This window comes from Hyla sarda, chromosome 3, assembly GCF_029499605.1.
Source record: "Hyla sarda isolate aHylSar1 chromosome 3, aHylSar1.hap1, whole genome shotgun sequence".
Lineage (NCBI taxonomy): Eukaryota > Metazoa > Chordata > Amphibia > Anura > Hylidae > Hyla > Hyla sarda.
The window spans coordinates 297,784,718-297,809,834 of record NC_079191.1 but is presented as its reverse complement, the minus strand read 5'-3'; the positions used below and the strand labels follow the sequence as shown (position 1 = coordinate 297,809,834).

General features: G+C 41.2%; 1 protein-coding gene across 5 annotated transcripts in view; it reads left to right on the top strand.

Moving 5' to 3' along the window:
- The window catches only part of NTPCR (nucleoside-triphosphatase, cancer-related), a 265,027-nt gene that overhangs the window by 201,289 nt on the left and 38,621 nt on the right, over nucleotides 1-25,117 (top strand). For all 5 annotated transcript variants that reach the window (XR_008891424.1, XR_008891423.1, XM_056566935.1 and 2 more), the window contains one exon: nucleotides 3,862-4,071. Coding sequence is in view for 3 of the 5 variants with exons in the window: in XM_056566935.1 (XP_056422910.1) it covers nucleotides 3,862-4,071 (210 nt within the window). In the remaining 2 variants the exon portion in view is untranslated. The remainder of the gene's footprint in view (nucleotides 1-3,861; nucleotides 4,072-25,117) is intronic.

Below are 25,117 nucleotides of genomic sequence, written 5' to 3'. Positions count from 1 at the left end.
ACATACACTGTACAGCAATCATACCGCCATTATACATACACTGTACAGCAAGCATACCGCCATTATACATACACTGTACAGCAAGCATACATCCATTATACATACACTGTACAGCAATCATAACTCCATTATACATACACTGTACAGCAAGCATACCGCCATTATTCATACACTGTACAGCAATCATACCGCCATTATACATACACTGTACAGCAATCATACCGCCATTATACATACACTGTACAGCAATCATACATCCATTATACATACACTGTACAGCAATCAAACCACCATTATACATACTGTACAGCAATCATACATCCATTATACATACACTGTACAGCAATCATACATCCATTATACATACACTGTACAGCAAGCATACATCCATTATACATACACTGTACAGCAAGCATACCACCATTATACATACACTGTACAGCAAGCATACCACCATTATACATACACTGTACAGCAATCATACCTCCATTATACATACACTGTACAGCAAGCATACCACCATTATACATACACTGTACAGCAAGCATACATCCATTATACATACACTGTACAGCAATCATACCTCCATTATACATACACTGTACAGCAAGCATACATCCATTATACATACACTGTACAGCAATCATACCTCCATTATACATACACTGTACAGCAAGCATACATCCATTATACATACACTGTACAGCAAGCATACATCCATTATACATACACTGTACAGCAAGCATACCACCATTATACATACTGTACAGCAATCATACATCCATTATACATACACTGTACAGCAATCATACATCCATTATACATACACTGTACAGCAATCTTACCACCATTATACATACACTGTACAGCAAGCATACATCCATTATACATACACTGTACAGCAAGCATACCACCATTATACATACACTGTACAGCAAGCATACCACCATTATACATACACTGTACAGCAAGCATACCACCATTATACATACACTGTACAACAATCATACATCCATTATACATACACTGTACAGCAATTATACATACACTGTACAGCAATCATACAGCAATTATACATACACTGTACAGCAATCATACATCCATTATACATACACTGTACAGCAAGCATACCACCATTATACATACACTGTACAGCAAGCATACCGCCATTATTCATACACTGTACAGCAATCATACCGCCATTATACATACACTGTACAGCAAGCATACCACCATTATACATACACTGTCTGTGACTGTACAGCAATCATACATCCAATCCATTATTAATGGATTGGATGTATGATTGCTGTACAGTCACAGTGTATGTATAATGGTGGTATGCTTGCTGTACAGTGTATGTATAATGGATGTATGATTGCTGTACAGTGTATGTATAATGGAGCCTCCAATCCAAAAAAAAGCCTCCAATCCAAAAAAAAGTTTTAATAAAGTTTTTCATTTTGTTTGTATTGATATTTATGAGTGTAGGTATGTTTATGTATGTGTGCATGCAAGCAAGAGTGTGTGTGTATATATATCACACACACGCGTGCGCTGCGTGAGTTTGTGCTTTAGGGTGCACACCCTAATGCAATAGGCTGCGCACGCCTATGTGTACTGCGCAATCTTAATGTTGTTTACAATTTTTGCTTTTTACTTCATTTAATACTTATGTAACCTGCATACCAAACTGTGATGTCATCTGTTAGCTCCGCCCACTTGGTATATTGGTGCCATTTTTAGTATATTTAAACTCTGTATGTACACACTGTTACCAGACTGATCTGAGGAAGGGGTGGCTCCCCCGAAACACGTAATCTCTGTACTTTTATTGTTTTATGCTCCAAATAAACCATTCCAGTACTTTGAAAATATCTCTGGCTTGGAACTTGCTTTTTCATCAGACTAGCAGCGCCACTTCAAGGGCCGTTTTTTCTTCTCTGCATCAGAGTAAAAGTTGACCAGTTGCCCACAGGATCCAATCAGATTGCTGCTTTTCAGAGGCCTTTTTAAAAATGAAAGAAGCAATCTTTTTGGTTGCTATGGGAGAAGTTATAAGAAAATTTTAGACCCCACCAATTACACCCTAGCCACTGTCCTGAGGGGAACAGTTAAAGATAAGGAGGGATGATATCTGTACAACAGACTCTTCGTAAGAGCCCAGAAGTGTGCCCATCAGAGCAGTGGCCATATTACTTAGAGCTATATCAAACCACCAGCACGCATAGATCTTTCATTTTTAAAAAGGTCCCTGAAACCTGAATAAATCAATTTAGCTGCTATGGGCAACTACACCACTCTTCAACTACACAGGTTTTCATAGATCCCCAGCATTGTGTTTGCTGTAGATTTATATTTACTTATATTGATTTATAGTGTCAAACCTGTAGGCTGTACAGTAGGTGTGAATGTACCCTAAGGATACGCTCGCATCGCCATATCTGAAGTGTGTTTCCCACAGCTAAAATCTGCAGCAGACCCCACTGAAGTCCATAAAATCTGCTGTGGAAATTTTGCTACAAAAAAACTGCCACGGATATAAACAGCAGTGGGAAACTCGTAATAGATCTGCCTGTGTTCTCATACAACACTTTTTTGTTTGGTTTTTTTTTGCTTGTTTTTTTTTTGCCAAAAATATATACAGACTTGCAACACTAAAACAATTACTAGAATAGTCTGCCTATTTTCTGATGCAATATCCATGCAGTTTAAAGAGCATAATAAGTTATAGGATTTATAGGTAGTTATTTCAGAGAACACAGACTAAATAAATAAAAAAAGCATCAAATACTAACTCAACAATACCTAGCGTAGGATTCACATTTTGTGTGCGTTTTCTTGTTTGTTTTGTTTTATAGCATTTTAATAACGTTTATACAGCTTGAAGGGGTAATCCCGTGGGAAGCTTTTTTTTTTTTTTTTTTTTTTATTTTTTTTTTTTAAATCAACTGGTGCCAGAAAGTTAAACAGATTCGTAAATGACTTCTATTAAAAATCTTAATCCTTCCAGTACTTATCAGCAGCTGTATGCTCCAGAGGAAGTTCCTTTCTTTTTAACCTGTCTGACACAGTGCTCTCTGCTGACACCTCTGTCCATGTCAGGAACTGTCCAGAGCAGGGGCAAATCTCCATAGCAAACCTCTTCTGCTCTGGACAGTTCCCGACATGGGCAGAGGTGTCAGCAGAGAGCACTGTGATCAGAAAGAAAAGAGATTTAAAAAGAAAAGAACTTCCTCTGGAGCATATAGCTGCTGATAAGTAGTTACATAGTTAGTACGGTCGAAAAAAGACATACGTCCATCAAGTTCAACCAGGGAATTGAAGGGTAGTGGTGTGGCGCAATATTGGGGAAGGGATGGGATTTTATATTTCTTCATAAGCATTAATGTTATTTTGTACTGGAAGGATTAAGATTTTTAAATAGAAGTAATTTACAAATCTGTTAAACTTTCTGGCACCAGTTGATTTACAAAAAATAGCTTTCTCTCATTGTATATGGGTTTTATGGTGCTCTTACATGGTGCAGTTTGCAGTGCATTTTCAAAGCTAAAACCAGGTGTGGATCTTGAAAATTTTTATAAAATAAAGAACCCCTTATTTCATTCTCTGTGACTGACAGAGATAGATAGCTGTACTTGGCTATCTCAGTCATTCTCATAGGGATTGATTGGAGCAGCACCTCACATACTTGATTATGGCTCCATTCAAACAGTGGGCACCTGTTTTACCGCTGGGGTTCCTAACTGTGGGTCCTCTGTTTAGATTTTTAATCTATTCGTATTATCCATAGTAGTTATTTACAATGAAAATATTCGTAAATTTTTTTTAACATTATTATTCATATATTTCTTTGTACAGAGGTCAACTCCAGACACAAGGGTGAGATCTGTCTGCGTTATTGATGAAATTGGAAAAATGGAGCTATTTAGCAAACCATTTATTTTAGACATCGGTAAGATCTTGAATAACCCATCTAATGTGGTGCTTGGTACTTTGCCAGTATCCAGTGGGAGACTTCTACCATTTGTTGAAGAAGTAAGATGTCGCCAGGATGTTAAACTGTTTAATGTAGGTACATTTTTCACATATTTATTATTTAATGTAATGCATGTAAATATAGAAGATAAAGAAAGAATTGACATGTTATACCCCTTCACAAGTTGGCATGACTATTTAGTAATATAACATCTATTTGTTTATAAAAAAAAAAACATTTCCTCCCAAGTCCAATTTTTTTTAAAGTGATTTATTGTTCTCAAAGGACCGCATGATGCTTTTTTTTTTTTTGTGTGTGTGTGAGGTTGAAGTATCCTTCTATGCATGTTTTTGGGGGAAAAGCTCTCTGTAATGTGCATTAAATGTAATCTTCTAAACAATGAAAAATTATCTCTGTTGTTAAAATGGACAGAGATGTTAGCAGAGAGCACTGTGCTCGTGATGTCAACAGAGATTTCTGTGTTCCAAAAAGAAAAGAATTTCCTCTGTAGTATTCAGCAGCTAATAAGTACTGGAAGGATTAAGATTTTTTAATAGAATTAATTTACAAATCTGTTTAACTTTCTGGCACCAGTTGATTAAAAAAAAAAATTCCACTGGAGTACCCCTTTAACGACGAAGGACGTATATTTACGTCCTCCGCCGGCTCCGCGTCATATCGGGTCGGTCCTGGTGGCCGATCGCGGTGATGCCCTGTATTAACCCTTCAGACGCGGCAATCAAAGCTGACCGCCGTGTCTGAAGCGAAAGTGAAAGTATCCCGGCTGTTCGGGACAGCCGCGGTGAAATCTCGGTGTTCCGAACAGCTTACAGGACACCATGAGGGCCCTTACCTGCCACCTCGGTGTCCGATCGGTGTATGACTGCTCCGTGCCTGAGATCCAGGCAGGAGCAGTCAAGCGTCGATAACACTGATCACAGGCGTGTTAATACACGCCAGTGATCTATGTAAAAGATCAGTGTGTGCGGTGTTATAGGTCCCTATGAATAAAAATGGTACCGATAAAAACTTCAGATCACGGCGCAAAAAATGTATGTGGAAAAATAAAAAAGTTTATAGGGGTCAGAAGAGGACATTTTTAAACATATACATTTTCCTGCATGTAGTTATGATTTTTTCCCGAAATACGACAAAATGAAAGTAGGGAATCATTTTAACCATATGGACCTACAGAATAATGATAAGGTGTCATTTTTACCGAAATATGCACTGCGTAGAAACGGAAGCCCCCAAAAGTTAGAAAATTGCTTTTTTTCTTCGATTTTGTCGCACAATGATTTTTCCATTTCGCCGTGGATTTTTGGGTAAAATGGCTAATGTCACTGCAAAGTACAATTAGTGACGCAAAAAATAAGCCATAATATGGATTTTTAGGTGAAAAATTTAAAGGGTTATGATTTTTAAAAGGTAAGGAGGTAAAAGGTAAGTCCGACCATGTACGTCCTGTGTATGAGCGCAAGCATTGGAACGGTGCTCGTGTTATACACGGCAGGTTCCCACCCGTAATGGCTGACATCCGCGATCGTGCGGATGTCCGCCATTAACCCCTCAGATGCCGTGATCAATACAGATCACAGCATCTGCGGCAGTGCGGTACTTTGAATGGATGATCGGATCGCCCGCAGCGCTGCCGCGGCGATCCGATCATCCAGCATGGTGGCCGGAGGTCCCCTCACCTGGCTCCGGCCGTCTCCAGGGGTCTTCTGCTCTGGTCTACGATCGAGCAGACCAGAGCAGAAGATGACCGATAATACTGATCAGTGCTGTGTCCTATACATAGCACTGAACAGTATTAGAAATCAAAGGATTGCTATAGATAGTCCCCTATGGGGACATAAAAAGTGTAAAATAAAAGTTGAAAAATGTAAAAATAAAAAGTTTAAAAAAAGTGAAAAATCCTCTCCCCCAATAAAAAGGAAAATTGTAAGTTTTTCCCATTTTACCCCCAAAAAGCGTAATTTTTTTTAAATAAACATATTTGGTATCGCCAGGTGCGTAAATGTCCGTACTATCAAAATATAATGTTAATTATCCCGTATGGTGAATGGCGTAAACGTAAAAAATTAAAAAAGTCCAAAAATGCTGGTTTTTTGTCACATTTTATAAAAAAAAATAAATAAAAAAAAATGATCGAAAAGTTTTATATATGCAAATGTGGTATCGATAAAAAGTATAGATGATGGCACATTAAAGGTCATCTGCAGTGTAAATACACTTATTCCCCATCCACAGGATAGGGGATAAGTGTCTGATTGCGGGGGGTCCAAACGCTGGCACACCCCGCGATCTCCTGCACGGGCCTCCGGCATTGCCACCGCTCTTCCGCACAGGAGGCGTGTCGACCGCAGCATGACGTTGCGACAAACACGCCCCCCCGTTCGTGCTTTCCTGCCTCTCCCATAGAGGCAGGAAGGCAGCGTTCGTGCCTCCCTGCCTCTCCCATATAGCTGTATGGGGGAGGGGGGCATGCCACCGACCTCAGTGAGGTCGATGACACGCGCATTAGCCGGTGCATAGCGTGGCAATGCCAGGACCTCGTTCAGGGGATGGATCCCCTGTGATCAGGCACTTATCCCCTAACCTGTAAATAGGGGATAAGTGTATTTACTCTTCAGATGTCTTTTAACACCTTAAGGACCTAGGGCATACCTATACGCCCTGGTCCAGCTCCCTTGCTATAACGCAGGGTCACGGGCTGACCCCGCGTCATAGCCGGGTGGTTCCGCCAAGACCCGTAGCTAATGCCTGACATCACCCATCAAAGTTGATCCCTGCATCTAAAACTAAAGTAAACCATTCCCAGCAGCTCAGTCGGGCTGTTCGGGACCGCTGTGGTGAAATTGCAGCGTCCCGAACAGCTGAATGGATGGGGGGGGAGGGGGGATTCCCTACCTGACTGCATCTCTGTCCGATGGCATAGCATTGAACAATGTATGCAATCAGAAGATTCCATGTAATAGTTCCTTTGGGGACTAAAAAATAGTGTAAAAATAGATTTAAAAAAAAAGGTTATTAATGTGATTTAACCCCTTCCCTAATAAAAGTTTGAATCACCCCCCTTTTCCCATGTAAAAAAATGTAAACATAAATAAACATATGTGATATTGCCGCGTGTGCAAATGTCTAAACTCTAAAAATAAAACCGCTAATTAAACCGCTTGGTCAATGGTGTTTAAGTAAAAAAATTCAAAAGTCCAAAATTGCATATTTTTGGTCATTTTGTATACCCTAAACTAATTTATAAAAAGCAATCAAAATGTTCCATCAAAACAAAAATGGTACCGATAAAAACTTCAGATCATGGCGCAAAAAAAGCCCTCATACATCCCCGAGTACCCCCGAAAAAAAAAAAGTTATTGGGGTACGAAGATGAGAATTTTAAACATACTTATTTTGGTGCATGTAGTTATAATTTTTGTTATGTAGTAAAATAAAATAAAACCTATATAAATTAACCTGTTCAGGACCCATGTCGTACCGGTACATCATGGGACCCTGGTAGTTAAGGACCCATGACGTACATGAACGGCTGCGGGAATTTCGGTCCCCGCCGCGCAGCGGACAGGGACCGGACCGGGGTGACTGCTGATATCGATCAGCAGGCACCCCTTGCAGATGCCCAGGGGGGTCATCAGACCCCTCCCCCCCCCCCCCAATGTCATCGATCGCGGCAAATCGCCAATGAATTCAAACCGGCGATTTGTGCAATTCCGGGTCATACGGGTCTATGGTGGCCCAGTGACCTGGAAAATAAGGGAGATTGGGGTTGTCCAAGACACCCACAATCATAGACACGATGACCAATAGCAGATCGGGGGCGGGGGGGTAAACTTTTGGTTTCCCCCTTCTGCTCACCCACAATAGGCGGGGCAGAACGGGGAAACTGACAGGGACCGGCACCCAAGTCCACTTACCCATCCGGTGGCAGCGGAGGCGACGATGAGGTGCGGCTGGCTCCCTGGATCCTACTGAAGCCGGTGAGTTGCCTAGCAACATCTGGAGGGGTACAATTTGAGACCACTATGCAGTGGTCTCTAAACTGTAGCCCTCCAGATCTTGCAAAACTACAACTCCTAGCATGCCCACACAGCTGTTTGCTGTCTGGGCATGCTGGGATTTGTAGTTTTGCAACATCTGGAGGGCCACAGTTTGGAGATCACTGTGCAGTGGTCTCTAAACTGTAGCTCTCCAGATGTTACAAAACTGCAAATCCCAGCATGCCCAAACAGCAAACAGCTGTCTCGGTATGCTGGGAGTTGTAGTTGCGTAGCTCCAGCTATTGCAAACCACATCTCCCAGCATGCCCTTCGGCGATCAGTACATGCTGGGAGTTGTAGTTTTGCAACAGCTGGAGGCACACTGGTTGGAAAATACTGAGTTAGGTAACAGAACCTAACTGAAAGTTTTCCTCCAGCTGTTGCAAAACTACAGCTCCCAGCATGCATGGTCTGTCAGTGCATGCTGGGAGTTGTTGTTTTGAAACAGCTGGAGGTTTGCCTCCCCCCCCCCCCCCCATGTGAATACAGGGTACATTCACACAGGCAAGTTTACAGTAAGTTTCCTGCTTGAAGTTTGAGCTGCGCCAAATTTTTTGCTGCAGCGCAAACTCCTAGCTGGAAACTCATCGTAAACCTGCCCCCCCCCCCCCCCCAAATAAAAATGAATAATGTATTGTACGGCAGTGTTTACAAAACGGAGCCTCCAGCTGTTGCAAATAAACAACTCCCAGCATTTCTGGACAGCCACTGACTGTCCAGGCATGCTAGGAGTTTAGCAATAGCTGTCCACCCCTATGCAATCCCTAATTTAGTCCTCAAATGCGCATGGCGCTCTCTCACTTCGGAGCCCTGTCATATTTCAAGGAAACAGTATAGGGCCACATATGGGGTATTTCCGTACTCGGGAGAAAGTGCACTACAAATTTTGGGGGGCTTTTTCTCCTTTTACCCCTTATGAGAAGGAAAAGTTGGGGGCGACACTAACATTTTCACAAGTGATAAAAGGGGAAAAAAACGCAATTTCTCCTGAGTACGGAAATACCCCATATGTGGGCGTAAAATGCTCTGCGGACGCACAACAAGGCTCAGGAGTGAGAGTGCACTAAGTACATTTGAGGCCTAAATTGGTGATTTGCACAGGGGTGGCTGACATAACAGCGGTTCTGACATAAACACAAAAAAAAAAAATACCCACATGTGACCCCATTTTGGAAACTACACCCCTCACAGAATCTAACAAGGGGTATAGTGAGCCTTATAGTGTTACCCTAAATTTTTCATTTTCACAAGGAAAAATAGGAAAAAAAGCCCCCCAAAATGTGTAACCCCATTTCTTCTGAGTAAGAACATACCCCATATGTGGATGTAAAGTGCTCTGCAGGCGAACTACAATGCTCAGAAGAGAAGGAGCGCCATTGGGATTTTGAAGAGTAAATTTGTCTGGAATTGAAGGCCACGTGTGTTTACAAAGCCCCCATAGTGCCAGAACAATAACCCCCCCCCCCCACATGTGACCCCATTTTGGAAACTACAGTGGGGGGGTCCACTGTTCTGGCACCACGTGGGGCTTTGTAAACGCACATGGCCCCTGACTTCCATTCCAAACAAATTCACTCTCCAAAAGCTCAATGGCGCTCCTTCTCTTCTGAGTTTTGTAGTTTGCCTGCAGAGAACTTGATGTCCAACATGGGGTATTTCCATACTCAGAAGAAATGGGGTTACAAATTTTGGGGGTCATTTTCTCCTATTACCCCTTGTAAAAATGTAAAACTTGGGGAAAAAAATGAATTTTTTCTTTTTCATTTTCCCATCCAACTTTAACAAAAAGTCGTAAAAAACCTGTGAGGTGTTAAGGCTCACTGTTCCCCTTGTTACGTTCCTTGAGGGGCATTATTTCCAAAATAGTATGCTATGTGGGTTGTATTTTGCTGTGCTGGCACCATAGGGGCTTTCTAAATGCAACATGTCCACCAAAAACCATTTGGGCAAAATTTGCTTTCCAAAAGCCAAATGTGGCTCCTTCTCTTCTGAGCATTGTAGTGCGCCCGCAGAGCATTTTAAGTCCTAACATGGGGTATTTCCATACTCAGAAGAGATGGGGTTACAAATTTTGGGGGGTGTTTTCTCCCATTACCTTCTGTAAAAATGGTAAATTTGGGAAAAAAACTGGACTTTAGTGACATTTTTTTTTCATTTACACATCTGACTTGTGGGGTGTTAAGGCTCATTGGACCCCTTGTTACGTGCCTTGAGGGGTGTAGTTTCCAAAATGATATGCCATGTTGGGGGTGTTCTGCTGTTCTGGCTTCCTAAATGTAACATGCCCCCCAAAAACCATTTCATCAAAATCCCATTGTTGCTCCTTCCCTTCTGAGCCCTCTACTCCGCCCGCCGAACACTTGACATACACATATGAGGTATTTCCTTACTCGAGAGAAATTGGGTTACAAAATTTTGGGGGACTTTTTCTCCTATTACCCCTTGCAAAAATTGAAAAACTGGGTCTACAAGAACATGCGAGTGTAAAAAATGAAGATTTTGAATCTTTTCCTTCACTTTGCTGCTATTCCTGTAAAACAGCTAAAGGGTTAACACACTTACTGAATGTCATTTTGAATACTTTGAGGGGTGCAGTTTTTATAATGGGGTCATTTGTGGGGTATTTTCTAATATGAAGGCCCTTCAAATCCACTTCAAATCTGAACTGGTCCCTGAAAAATTCCGATTTTGATAATGTTTTGAAAAATTAGAAAATTGTTGCTGAACTTTGAAGCCCTCTGATTTCTTTCAAAAGTAAAAACATGTCAACTCTATGATGTCAACATAAAGTAGACATATTGTATATGTGAATCAATGTATAATTTATGTGGAATGTCTATTTTCCTTACAAGTAGAGATCTTCAAAGCTAAAAAAAATGCAAAATTTTCCATTTTGTCATCAAATTTTGGAATTTTTCACCAAGAAATGATGCGAGTATCGACGAAAATTTACCACTAACATAAAGTAGAATATGTCACGAAAAACAATCTCGGAATCAGAATGAAAGTTAAAAGCATCCCAGAGTTATTAATGCTTAAATTGACGGTGGTCAGATGTGCAAAAAATGGCCGGGTCCTACACTGAAAATTGGCTGGGTCCTTAAAGGGGTTATCCAGGAAAAAACTTTTTTATATATCAACTGGCTCCGGAAAGTTAAACAGATTTGTAAATTACTTCTATTGAAAAATCTTAATCCTTTCAGTACTTATGAGCTTCTGAAGTTAAGGTTGTACTTTTCTGTCTAAATCCTCTCTGATGACACCTGTCTCGGGAAACGCCCAGTTTAGAAGCAAATCCCCATAGCAAACCTCTTCTAAACTGGGCATTTCCCTAGACAGGTGTCATCAGAGAGGACTTAGACAGAAAAGAACAACCTTAACTTCAGAAGCTCATAAGTACTGAAAGGATTAAGATTTTTTAATAGAAGTAATTTAAAAATCTGTTTAACTTTCTGGAGCCAGTTGATATATAAAAAATGTTTTTTTCATGGATAACCCCTTTAACTTCAGAAGCTCATAAGTAATGAAAGGATTAAGATTTTTTAATAGAAATCATTAAAAAATCTGTTTAACTTTCTGGAGCCAGTTGATATATACAAAAAAAGTTTTTTCCTGGAATACCCCTTTACGGGGTCAAGTATCCTTGCGACTGTATGGACCTACAGAATAAAGATAAGGTGTAATTTTTACTGAAAAGTGCACTACATAGAAACGAAAGCCCCTAAAAGTTCCAAAATGGTATGTTTTTTTGTTTAGTTTTTTCAATTATGCCCCACAAATATTGTTTTTCTGGTTTCACCATAGATTTTGTCCTGAAATGATTGATGTCATCACAAAGTAAAATTGGTGGCGCAAAAGAAAGCACTCGTATGGGTCTTTAGGTGGAAAATCAACAATGCCTCTGGGATGCTTTATCTATCATTTTGATTCTGAGATAGTTTTTTCGTGACATATTCTACTTTATGATAGTGGTAAATTATTGATGATACTTGCATCATTTCTTTGAAAATAATTTGAAAATTTCATGAGAAATTTGAAAATTTTCCTTTTTTTCTAAAAGACCCCAAAAATTTGTAGTAACCCACCACAGGAGAGCAAATTTTGCTGAAATGTTCTTTTTTTTTGTTTTTGGAGGGGTGGGGCACATTTCATTTAGGAAGCCCCCATGGTGCCAGAACAGCAAAAAACCCACCACATTGCACACTATTCGGGAAAATACACCCTTCAAGGAATGTAACAAGAGGTACAGTAAGCCTTAATACCCCACAGGTGCTTGACAAACTTTCATTAATTGTTTTTCACTAAAATGCTGGTGTTACCCCAAATTTTTCATTTTTACAAAGGGATAAAAGGAGCAAAAGCCCCACACAATTTGTAACCCTATTCCTCCCGAGTAAGGAAATACCCCATATGTGGACGTTAAGTGCTCACCGGGCAAACAAGCAAGGCTCAGAAAGGAAGAAACAACATTTGTACTGTATTATGCCTATGCCTGACAGTGTTAAACAGACAGGCATAGCACAGCCGATCAGAGTCCGATCGGCTTATGTAGCCATGACAACAGAGGCCATTGTCAGACCTCTGGTTGCCATGGCTAACATCGACGCCCCACAATCCTCTTGCAGGAAAGTGAAGGGAGCCTCCTCCCTCTGTCACATTATAGATGCTGCGGTCAGTGTGACAGCAGCATCTATAGCACCCGCTTCTATGGACTTGGATGCGGCAGCAGAATGGGTGCCGATTGGGGGGCGTGCAGTCCCATCAGTTTAAATCTTACAGCTGCAGTCAGAAGCGAACGTGAACTGTAACTGCTCCCTCTATCTCTCTCCAGCAGCACCGATCACAGGGTGCTGCTGCTTACATGGGCAGCCGAGGGTCTTACAAAGACCCCCAGGTCTGCCTCAGGTAAATGACTGTCTGAGGATGTGACAGAAGTGCATCCTGATATGGTGCCTGCCAGTGTAAAACTGACAAGCAGCATATTATTGCAAAGCATTAAAAAAAAGTTTTAAAAAAAACGGTAATTACTCACCGGTAATTCTGTTTCCTCGTAGTCACGACAGCACCACCAGAGAGATGGACTCCTCCCCTAGGGACAGGAAACCTAGATCATAAAAGGAAGCACAGCCCTACCTAGCCTCAGTGAATTACCGAGACTCATTAAGAGCCTTCATATTAAAATTAAATATGAAATTGCTTCCTATCAAACACAGAATTACTATCACTGACACTATCACTTCAGACTAACAACATACCATACAATAATAGGAGAAAATAACTCCTTTTCTCCTACCTAGAACATAACAAAGTACAATCAAACACCAATAGATTACTTCTCTCACCATGTAAGAAGAAACCCAGTGCACAGAAATAAAGAGGTGGGAAAGCTGTGGTGCTGTCGTGACTATGAGGAAACAGAATTACCGGTGAGTAATTACCCGCTTTCCACCCTGTCACGACAGCACCACCAGAGAGAATACCAGAGTACCAGAATTAGGGTGGGACCACCGCCTTGAAGGACTTTCCGTCCAAAAGAGAGAGAAGAAAAATCAGTTAAGTTAAGCCTGTAGTGCCAAAAAACGTGTGTGGTGACTACCAGGTGGCCACTTTACAGATCCGCTCAATAGAAGCCCCTCTCCTTTCCGTCCAAGAGGAGGCTATAGCCCTAGTGGAGTGAGCTCTTATATTATATGGATGAGAAAGCCCCACCGATAAATATGCAGAGGATATAGCCTGACAGATCCATCTAGAAAGGGAATCTCTAGCAGCTTTGTTTCCCTTGCTAGGCCCTGCAAACTGAACAAAAAGACTATCTGACTTCCTAAAGTCTTTTGTTCTATAAATGTATTCTAACACACACCTCCTGACATCTAAATTATGAAAGGACCTTTCAGTATCATTAGATGGGTTGGCACAAAAGGAGGGCGGAGTAATTTCCTGAGACATATGGAAGACAGATACCACCTTTGGTAGAAAAGCAGGATCTCGACTAATTACAATTCTGTCATCCAGGATCTTTGTATATGGTTCTTTAACCCCTTAAGGACACATGACGTACTGGAACATCATGTGTCCGCTCCCAATCTATAACGCGGGGCCACGGCGTGGCCCCGCGTCATAGCGGGTCGGGCCCGGCCTCTAACAACGGGCGGGACCCGTGGCTAATAGCGCGCGACATTGATCGCGGTGCCGCGCACTATTAACCCTTTAGACGCGGCGTTCAAAGTTGAACGCCGCATCTAAAGTGAAAGTGAAACCATGCCGGTTAGCTCAGGGAGCTGTTCGGGATAGCCGCTGTGAAATCCGGCATCACGAACAGCTTACAGGACAGCTGGAGGGTCCCTACCTGCCTCCTCGCTGTCCGATCGCCGAATGACTGCCCAGTGCCTGAGATCCGGTCATGATCAGTCAAGCGGCAGAATCATCGATCAGTGGTTTCCTATGCGAAACCAGTGATCAATGTAAAAGATCAGTGTGTGCAGTGTTATAGGTCCCTATGGGAGCTATAACACTGCAAAAAAAAAGTGAATAAAGATCATTTAACCCCTCCCCTATTAAAAGTTTGAATCATAAAAAAAACACAGTGTAAATAAAAATAAACATATATGGTATCTCCGTGTGTGGAAATGTCCGAATTATAAAAATATATCGTTAATTAAACCGCACGGTCAATGGCGTACACGCAAAAAAAATTCCAAAGTCCAAAATAGTGCATTTTTGGTCACTTTTAATATCATGAAAAAATGAACGATGGACGATCAATAAGTCCTATCAATGCAAAAATGGTACCATTAAAAACTTCAGATCACGGCGCAAAAAATGAGCATGAGCCCTCATACCGCCCCATACACGGAAAAATTAAAAAGTTATAGGGGTCATAAGATGACAATTTTAAACGTATTAATTTTCCTGCATGAAGTTATGATTTTTTCCAAAAGTACGACAAAATCAAACCTATATAAGTAGGGTATCATTTAATCGTATGAACCTACAGAATAAAGATAAGGTGTCATTTATTACCCAAAAATTTACTACGTAGAAACGGAAGCCCCCAAAAGTTACAAAACGCCAGTTTTTTTTTTCAATTTTGGCTCACAATGATTTTTTTTTTCCGTTTCACCGTAGATTTTTGGGCAAAATGACTGACGTCATTACAAAGTAGAATTGGTAGTGCAAAAAATAAGCAATCATATGGATTTTTAGGTGCAAAATTGAAAGAGTTATGAATTTTTAAAGGCAAGGAGTAAAAAACGAAAATGCAAAAACTGAAAAACCCCCGATCCTTAAGGGGTTAAAGGATAAAGCTGCTAGCTCTCCTACCCGCCTGGCTGTTGTAATGGCCACCAAGAAGACAGTCGTCTTTTCTTTTTATTTATTTTTTATTTTTATTTTTTATATATTTTATTGATTTTTTCATGATACATAATATAGACAAATAAATGTTACAAAATAATACTCCAACAAGTATTAACAACATCCAGTCTCTCATATCCCACATCCACCACCTCACTTTCCCACACCCACAAGGACCATATATAGTCTCCTTCATATACACACAACTTCAAACATTCTGAAATAAAAAAACATAAATGAAATAAAAACTCTAAGGCTGCTTTCACACTACAAAATCAAACATCCGTAGGAAGATCCGTGTGAAAATCATCTGAAAACGACAGTAACAAAATTCTATACGTCCGTTAGAAAATCCCATTATAGTCTATGGGATTTTCTAATATCCGTATGAATCCGTTATAGTCCGTTATTGATAACGGACGTTAGTTTGTTACGGAAGATAGTTACGGAAGAAATAGTTCATGAACTATTTCAATAACGGACTATAATGGATTCATACGGATATTAGAAAATCCCATAGACTATAATGGGATTTTCTAACGGACGTATAGAATTTTGTTATTGCCGTTTTCAGCTGATTTTCACACGGATCTTCCTACGGATGTTTAAAAACGGAGGATTTTGTAGTGTGAAAGAAGCCTAAGCTAACATTCTAAACTTTTATCATTCAGACATTCTGACCTCTTCTCCCTCTTACCAAAATATAATTTTTTTTAAATCCTCTGCTTGGATTAACTTCCCTATACAGTACTCCCACATTTCACATTTCTTCTGTTTATCTTTAGTATTTTCCATTCTCCCTACTAGTAATTTTTCCATAATAGCAGCTTGTTTGAGAGATATCATCACCTGGGCTATGTCTGGTGCTTCTTGTTCTTTCCATGCTCTTGCAATAATGTTCCTTGTCGCTGAAAGAACATGGAAGATCAATGTAGCTTCCCTAATAGACAGGTCTTCCAAACCTAATGTTAAAAGTGCTACCCCCGGACCCCAATTTATATTAATATCTTCCCCTAATATCCTCATCAACAATATTAGGAGTTTCCTCCATAGCCCTTGTATCTTTTCACATTCCCACCAAATATGTATTAATGTTCCACTTTTCTTTTTACATCGCCAACATATTGGCGAGTTATTAAGGTTAAACTTAGCTAACTTAACAGGGGGTAGGTACCATCTATATTATATATAATATATCATAACCTAAGTCCTTTTCCCATATTTCTTTTGGTACATCCATTTCCCATATGTTTCTTTTAATTGTAGGGCTTTATATACTCTAGATATTCCTTTATCTCCCTCTTTAGACTTAAAGTATTTATCATATTTCTTTTCTTTACCTTCTCCCCATTTATATGAATTAATCCAATGTCGAATCTGGAGATATTTAAAAAAATCTTTAGATTCTATCCAAAATTTTGGGGAAATTTTTTCAAATGGTAGCAAGCAGCCCTTCTCAATGATCTCATCCAAAGTCACTATGCCCCTTAAAATCAATTTAGAAAAATCTATTGTTGGCAGTAAAATTGTGGGTACATCTTTACGTTCCAGGGGATTAAGAACCTGATGTTTTAATGCGTATAGCCACGCTTCCAGTCCTGACTTTAATGCTTTCCCATAGTAAATATTTTGAAAATGTTATTTTACTTATTCCTGTTTCCATTGTGACCCAGTGTCTATCTAATTTACCTTGCAATAATTTCTGTACCTGGGAAAGTAGTACCGCTTGGTGGTAAAGGTAAAGATCCGGACAACCTAATCCTCCTTCCTCTATAGGGCGACACAGAATTTGAGATGCTATTCTTGGTCTCTTACCCTGCCATATAAATCTAGAGATGATCCTCTGTAGCTTTTTAATTTGGCCCCTAGAAAACCTAATGGGCAAATTACGAAATACATATAAGATTTGGGGCAATAGAACCATCTTTATCGCTGCTATCCTTCCTATCCAAGATAGTGGCAGTTTTAAATATCTTAGTAGATATATTAAGCTGATCTCTAAGAATTTCCAAATTAACTTTCACAAAGTTTATTGGGGAGGCAGTCAGTCTAATACCCAAATATACTACAGGGTGTGCCATTTATATTGATACGCCTTAACCCCTTCACGACCTATGACATACCTGTACGTCATGGGTGGCAAGGTGTTCCCGACCCATGACATACAGGTACGTCATGAACATTTTTGCCACTACTCGCGGCACCCCGCAGCGCCCGGTAAGATGGTGGCTATCACTGATAGCCAGCCATCTTACCATGCGACCACGGGGGGTTTCATCCCCCACCCCCCCCAGCGATCGCTGCTATCAGCTGGTCAAATCTGACTAGCTGATAGCAGCGTTTCGCTATCAGAATACTTAGCAGCGCGGTGTGTGAGTCCCGATCACGGGGATCGGGACACACACCGCTCTGCTAAGTGTCCCTAACCCGTCCCCCGGCGTCACTTACCCGGCCATGCGATGTCCCGAGCGGTCCCGGCGTCCTCCAGGCGGTCCCGGCGGCACTGCGTCCCTGCGGTGAGTTTCCGGCAGCAGTGCGGCATCTTCATTGGCAGCAGTGAGATCGCCGTAAAGCGATCTCACTGCTGCCTCTGGGAGTTTCAAAACTGCAACTCCCAGCATGCCCAGACAGCCTTTGGCTTTCTGGGCATGCTGGGAGTTGTAGTTTTGCAACATCTGGAGGTCCACAGTTTGGAGACCACTGTATAATGGTCTCCAATCTGTGCTCTTCCAAATGTTGCAAAACTACAACTCCCAGCATGCTCAGTCTGTCCAGGCATGCTGGGAGTTGTAGTTCTCTAACATCTGGAAGAGCACAGATTGGAGACCATTATACAGTGGTCTCCAAACTGTGGACCTCCAGATGTTGCAAAACTACAACTCCCAGCATGCCCAGACTGCCCAAGCATGCTGGAAGTTGTAGTTCGGCAACATCTGATCCTTCAGATATTGCCGAACTACAACTTCCAGCATGCCTGGGCAGTCTGGGCATGCTGGGAGTTGTAGTTTTGCAACAACTGGAGGCACACTAGTTGGGAAACATTGTCCGTTTCCTACCTCAGTGCCTCCAGCTGTTGCAATTGTTGCAAAACTATAACTCCCAGAATGCACTGACAGACCATGCATGCTGGGAGTTGTAGTTTTGCAACAGCTGGAGGCACACTGGTTTGGAAACACTAAGTTTGTTTGCAAAACACTTGAAAGTTTATTACTTAACTTAGTGTTTCCAAACCAGTGTGCCTCCAGCTGTTGCAAAACTACAACTCCCAGCATGCACGGACAGCCAAAGGGCATGCTCGGAGTTTGCAACAGCTGGATGTTTGCCCCCTCCCCCCAGGGTACACTCACATGGGCGGAGGTTCACAGTGAGTGCTGCAAGTTTGAGATGGAGCAAATTTTGCGCTGCAGCTCAAACTCCCAGCGGCAAACTTGCTGTGAACCTCTGCCCATGTGACTGTACCCTAAAAACACTACACTACACTAACACTAACCTAAAATAAAAAGTAAAAAACACTACATATACACATACCCCTACACAGCCCCCCCTCCCCCCCAAAAAATGAAAAACGTCTGGTACGCTACTGTTTCCAAAATGGAGCCTCCAGCTGTTGCAAAATAATAACTCCCAGTATTGCCGGACAGCCATTGACTGTCCAGGCATACTGGGAGTTTTGCAACAGCTGGAGGCACCCTGTTTGGGAATCATTGGCGTAGAATACCCCTATGTCCACCCCTATGCAAATCCCTAATTCAGGCCTCAAATGCGCATGGCGCTCTCTCACTTTGGAGCCCTGTCGTATTTCAGGGCAACAGTTTTGGGACACATATGGGGTATCGCCGTACTCGGAAGAAATTGCCTTACAAATTTTGGGGGGCTTTTTCTTCTTTAACCCCTTATGAAAAGGTGAAGTTGGGGTTTACACCAGCATGTTAGTGTAAAAAAATAAATTTTTTACACTGACATGCTGGTGTTGCCCTATACTTTTCATTTTCACAAGAGGTAAAAGGGAAAAAAGACCCTCTAAATTTGTAATGCAATTTCTCCCGAGTACGGAGATACCCCATATGTGGACGCAAAGTGCTCTGGGGGCGCACAACAAGGCCCAGAAGGGAGAGTGCACCATGTACATTTGAGGTGATTTGCACAGGGGTGGCTGATTGTTACAGCAGTTCTGACAAACGCAAAACAATAAATATCCATATGTGACCCCATTTTGGAAACTACACCCCTCACGGAATGTAATAAGGGGTGCAGTGAGCATTTACACCCCACTGGTGTATGACAGATTTTTGGAACAGTGGTCTGTGAAAATGAAAAATAAAATTTTTCATTTGCACAGTCCACCGTTTCAAATATCTGTCAAACGCCAGTGGGGTGTAAATGCTCACTGCACCCCTTATTACATTCCATGAGGGGTGTAGTTTCCAAAATGGGGTCACATGTGGGGGGGTCCACTGTTCTGGCACCATAGGGGCTTCCTAAATGGGACATGCCCCCCAAAAACCCTTTCAGAAAAACTCACTCTCCAAAATCCCATTGTCGCTCCTTCCCTTCTGAGCCCTCTACTGCGCCCGCTCAACACTTTACATAGACATATGAGGTATTTCCTTACTCGAGAGAAATTGGGTTACAAATTTTAGGGTGATTTCTCTCCGTTTACCCCTTGTAAAAATTCAAAAATTGGCTCTACAAGAAAATGCGAGTGTAAAAAATGAAGATTTAGAATTTTCTCCTTCACTTTGCTGCTATTCCTGTGAAACACCTAAAGGGTTAAAACACTTACTGAATGTCATTTTGAATACTTTGGGGGGTGCAGTTTTTATAATGGGGTAATTTGTGGGGTATTTCTAATATGAAGACCCTTAAAATCCACTTCCAACCTGAACTGGGCCCTGAAAAATTACGATTTTGAAAATCTTGAGAAAAATTGGAAAATTGCTGCGGAACTTTGAAGCCCTCTGGTGTCTTCCAAAAGTAAAAACTTGTCAATTTTTTTATGCAAACACAAAGTAGACATATTGTATATGTGAATCAATATGTAATTTATTTGGAATATCCATTTTCCTTTCAAGCAGAGACTTTCAAAGTTAGAAAAATGCTAAATTTTAAAAATTTTCATGAAATTTTTAGATTTTTTTACCAAGAAAGGATGCAAATATCAGTGAAATTTTACCAATAACATAAAGTAGAATATGTCACGAAAAAAAAATCTCGGAATCAGAATGATAAGTAAAAGCATTCCAGAGTTATTAATGTTTAAAGTGACAGTGGTCAGATTTTCAAAAAATGCCCAGGTCCTGAAGGTGAAAATGGGCTGGGTCATGAAGGGGTTAAAGGGGTTATCCAGGAAAAAAAACTTTTTTTATACATATCAACTGGCTCCAGAAAGTTAAACATATTTGTAAATTACTTCTATTAAAAAATCTTAATCCTTTCAGTACTTATGAGCTTCTGAAGTTAAGGTTGTTCTTTTGTGTATAAATCCTCTCTGATGACACCTGTCTCGGCCCAGTTTAGAAGAGGTTTGCTATGGGGGTTTGCTTCTACTGAGACCTGACACCTGACAAGATGGTGCACCACCACATTATGGGTGTCAGGTCCGAGCATTCCTAGGTGAACAGTTTCCTGGAAAGTGGATTGGTCGTCGTGGGCCAGTTGAATGGCCCCCAAAAATCTCCCAATCTGACCCCATTAGATTTTTATCTTTGGGTTCATCTGAAGGCAATTGTCTATGCTGTAAATATACGAGATGTGCAGCACCTGAAACTACGGATACTGGAAGCCTGTGCTAGCATTTCTCCTGCGGTGTTGCTATCAGTGTGTGAAGAGTAGGAGAAGAGGGTTGCATTGACAATCCAACACAATGGGCAGCACATTGAACACATTTTATAAGTGGTCAGAAACTTGTAAATTACTCATGAAAGAATAAAATGACGTTAAAACCAAGCACATCATTGTTTTTCTTGTGAAATTCCAAATAAGTTTGTGTCACATGACCCTCTTCCTATTGAAAAAACTAAAGTTGGATTCAAAATGGCCGACTTCAAAATGGCCACCATGGTCACCCCCCCATCTTGAAAAGTTACCCCCCTCACATATACTAATGTGCCACAAACAGGAAGTTAATATCACGAACCATTCCCATTTTATTAAGGTGTATCCATATAAATGGCCCACCCTGTAGAAATTCTGTAGCCCATGTAAAAGAATACTTCACCTGTAGTTCTTGTTTCAATTCCTCACTCATTTTTAGTGGGAGTATAATAGATTTAGAAATATTCATTTTATAATAACTTACTGCTCCATATTCTGACAACGTCTCTACTACAGCTTTTAGGGATTCCACCAGATGAGTGCAGGAAATAAGAATATCATCTGCAAAAAGACTTATCCGGTGGTTTCCCCCCACCACCTACTTGGATGCCCCTTATTTCCCCCGAGTTTCTGATTGGTTGAGCCAGTGGTGCTATTATTAAAACAAACAGAGGGGACAGGGGGCAGCCCTGCCTTGTGCCGTTGGAAATTTTAAATTTCCTAGATATAACTACCTCTGTACAGACCTTGGCGGTCGGAGACGAATATAAGCTCATTATTGCTGAAATCAATACCGAAGGGAACTGAAATTTCTCCAAAGCTGCTCTCAAATATCCCCAGTGCACGCGGTCGAATGCCTTCTCCGCATCCAACCCTAGGAGGAGGGAAGGCATCCGACCGAGCGCTGCCTCTTCAATAATGTTCAATACTCTCCTAGTTCCATCAGATGTTTGACGACCTTTTACAAACCCGACCTGGTCCATATGCACCAGGTTGGGAAGAATTCCCGATATTCTTGCCGTCAAGACTTTTGCATAAATTTTAATATCTCCGTTTAGGAGGGAAATTGGTCTGTAGCTTTCTGGGTACGCATGATCCATTCCTTCTTTTGGGAGCGTTATTATTGATGCCTCCAACATTTCCTCCCTCATTGTACCCATTTCTCTGATCTCATTAAACAAACTCGTAAGGTGTTGACTTAGACTTCCTTTGTGAACCTTATAGAGTTTGTTTATTAAACCATCTGGTCCCGGCGCCTTCAATGATTTATGGAGACCAATCTGTTTCTTTACTTCCTCCACTGAAAAGGGGGCCAAAAGCTCCTCCTTCTCAGCAGGAGTAAGAATTGGGAGAGGGAACCTTAGACAAGAATTCCTGTATACACTCCCCAGTGGGCTGTATTATACTTTAATCTTTTTTTAAATTATATACATTTTCATAATGCTTAACAAAAACCTCTACCATCTTTTTTGGATCATAGACTCTTGTCCCAGATGGGAGGACAATATATACATTTTTCTCCTGTCTTGTTCTTCTTTTTATTTGTCTCGCCAAGTAAGCTCCAGGTTTGTTTGCTAACCAATATTTATCTAACTTCTTCTTCTTTAATGCATATTCAAATTTAAAAAGATCTATATTGTATTACTCTTGTGTAACACTTCTAATTTGTCTAGAATAGTCGGTGCCGTCGTCTGTCTTATTTTTTCTATGTAGCTCTGTAAGTTCCGTTAAAAGTAACATTTTTCTCTTATTATATTCTTTTTTCTGGTGAGCCATTTGGCTTATTATTTGTCCCCTCAATGAAGCTTTAAAGGCACACCACAGCACAGACCTTGTAGATACCGTCCCCTCATTTGTTTAAAAAAAATGGTTTATAAAGGCCACCGTATATGTAAGATACTTATTATCTTGTATTACATTGGGGTTTGCTCTCCACATCCTTTGTGTCCTATCTAAACCCGGTTTCACCAAGGTCAATACAATAGGTGCATGATATGACCATGTTATTGTTTTAATTTCTGCTGTAAGTGTTTGCATAAGAAGTACCCTATTTATAAGAAAATAACCTATTCTACTGTACAATTTGTGTGTATGTGAAAAAAAAGTAAAATCTGCTTCCGTAGGATGGAGCACTCTCCAAATATCTTACAGGTCATGTTGTGACATTATTTGTGATATTATGGACGGTTCTTTTTAAAGGGTTCCTTGAGGTAGAGTCTACCGATGGCCAGATAGTTTGATTAAAATCTCCCATTATTATTACTCTTTCTCTACCAGAGAAAGCTGCTTTACGTATTACTGAACGCAGGAATTTATCCTGTTTGGTATTAGGGGCGTATATCCCTATGATAACATATTTTGCATAATTAATATAACATCTCAAGATAATAAATCTTCCCTCCTTGTCTATTTCTATTGAGGAATCTGAAATTGCTACTGACTTATTAATCGCTTCTGAGTCAGGAACGATAGAGGAATCTCTGACAAAGGCTCAAATGGCTGCCTACTTAAAGCATTAAGAACTATTGAAAGGTCCCAAGCAGGGGTCTTAACACTTGTTGACAACTACAACCTGTTAACCGATCTAAAAAATCAAATCCACAGGTAATCAGCAATATTTTGGCTGAAGAGGGCTTCTAAGGCGGACACCTGAACTTTAAAAGTGTCCGCTCTCAAACCTTTCTCAAGTCCCTTCTGAAGAAAGTCCATGATAACTGCAATGTTAGTTTAGTTAAAGTATATATTAGCAAGGCCCACTACCTCCAAAAACTTCCTCCAGATCCTGATGTAGATCTTATTTGTCACCGGCTTCCTGCTAGCCTAAAGGGTGTCAATCACAGCATCTGAGAGACCCTTAGATCTTAGAACTAGCCTCTCAAAAACCAGGCCATCAGGTGTAGGCTTCGCACCTCTGGATGTAGTAGCGGACCCTGCATCATAAGATCCGGTATTTCTGGAAGGACCCAAGGGTCTAAAACTGACATTGTCCTGAGGCAGGAGAACCATGCCCTCCGAGTCCAGAAGGGGGCGATCAGAATCACTCTCTCCCTGTCCTCCCTGATCTTCTTGATGACCTTAGATATGAGCACAAGTGGGGGGAAAGCATAAGCCAAGTCCCAAACCCACTCTGGGGACAAAGCATCTACTGCTAAAGGTCTGTCTGATGGGGACAGGGAGAAACATTTTTTAACTTGCCTGTTCTGTCTGGTGGCAAATAAATCCACCTGAGGAGTGCCCCACAGATCTGAGATCTTCCGAAAGACTGCTGGGTTGAACTACCACTCACCCTGACCAACCTGATGCCTGCTCAAGAAGTCTGCCCTGATGTTTAGCTCTCCCTTCAGATGGATAGCTGAGATGGAATTCACCTGGTTCTCGGCCAGCGACAAGATCTGAAAAGATAACATCATTAAACTATCACTTCTAGTTGTACCCTGCCTATTAAGTATGGATACTGCAGTAGTGTTATCTGAAAGTATACTAATATCCTGGTCTTTAATAGAAAACCCTAAGGCTTGTAAGGCACAAAAAATGGCTAACAACTCCTTGTAGTTAGAGGAAGTGTGCCTAAACGACATGTCCCAGGAACCCTGAAGGTCTCTATCCCCCACATGGGCTCCCCACCCCCAGGGACTAGCATCTGTAGTAACTACCAAGAGTGAATGAACCTTCCAATCTAATCCCCTCTCTAGGTTAGAATCTAACAACCACCAGTAGATGGAATTTGGGAGAATCAATGCGATCCTGCTTGGAATGATCCCCAGAAGAACCCTCCTTGAAATCTGCAGTAAAGCTTGAACGGCTATCCAGGATGAACTAGGAGGCAGAGTGAAGCAAAAGGATCTCCTTTTAAACCTCCCGCTCTGCAGTCACGTGACCCGGCGTCTGACGTCACCTCCCGCCCGAACTTCCT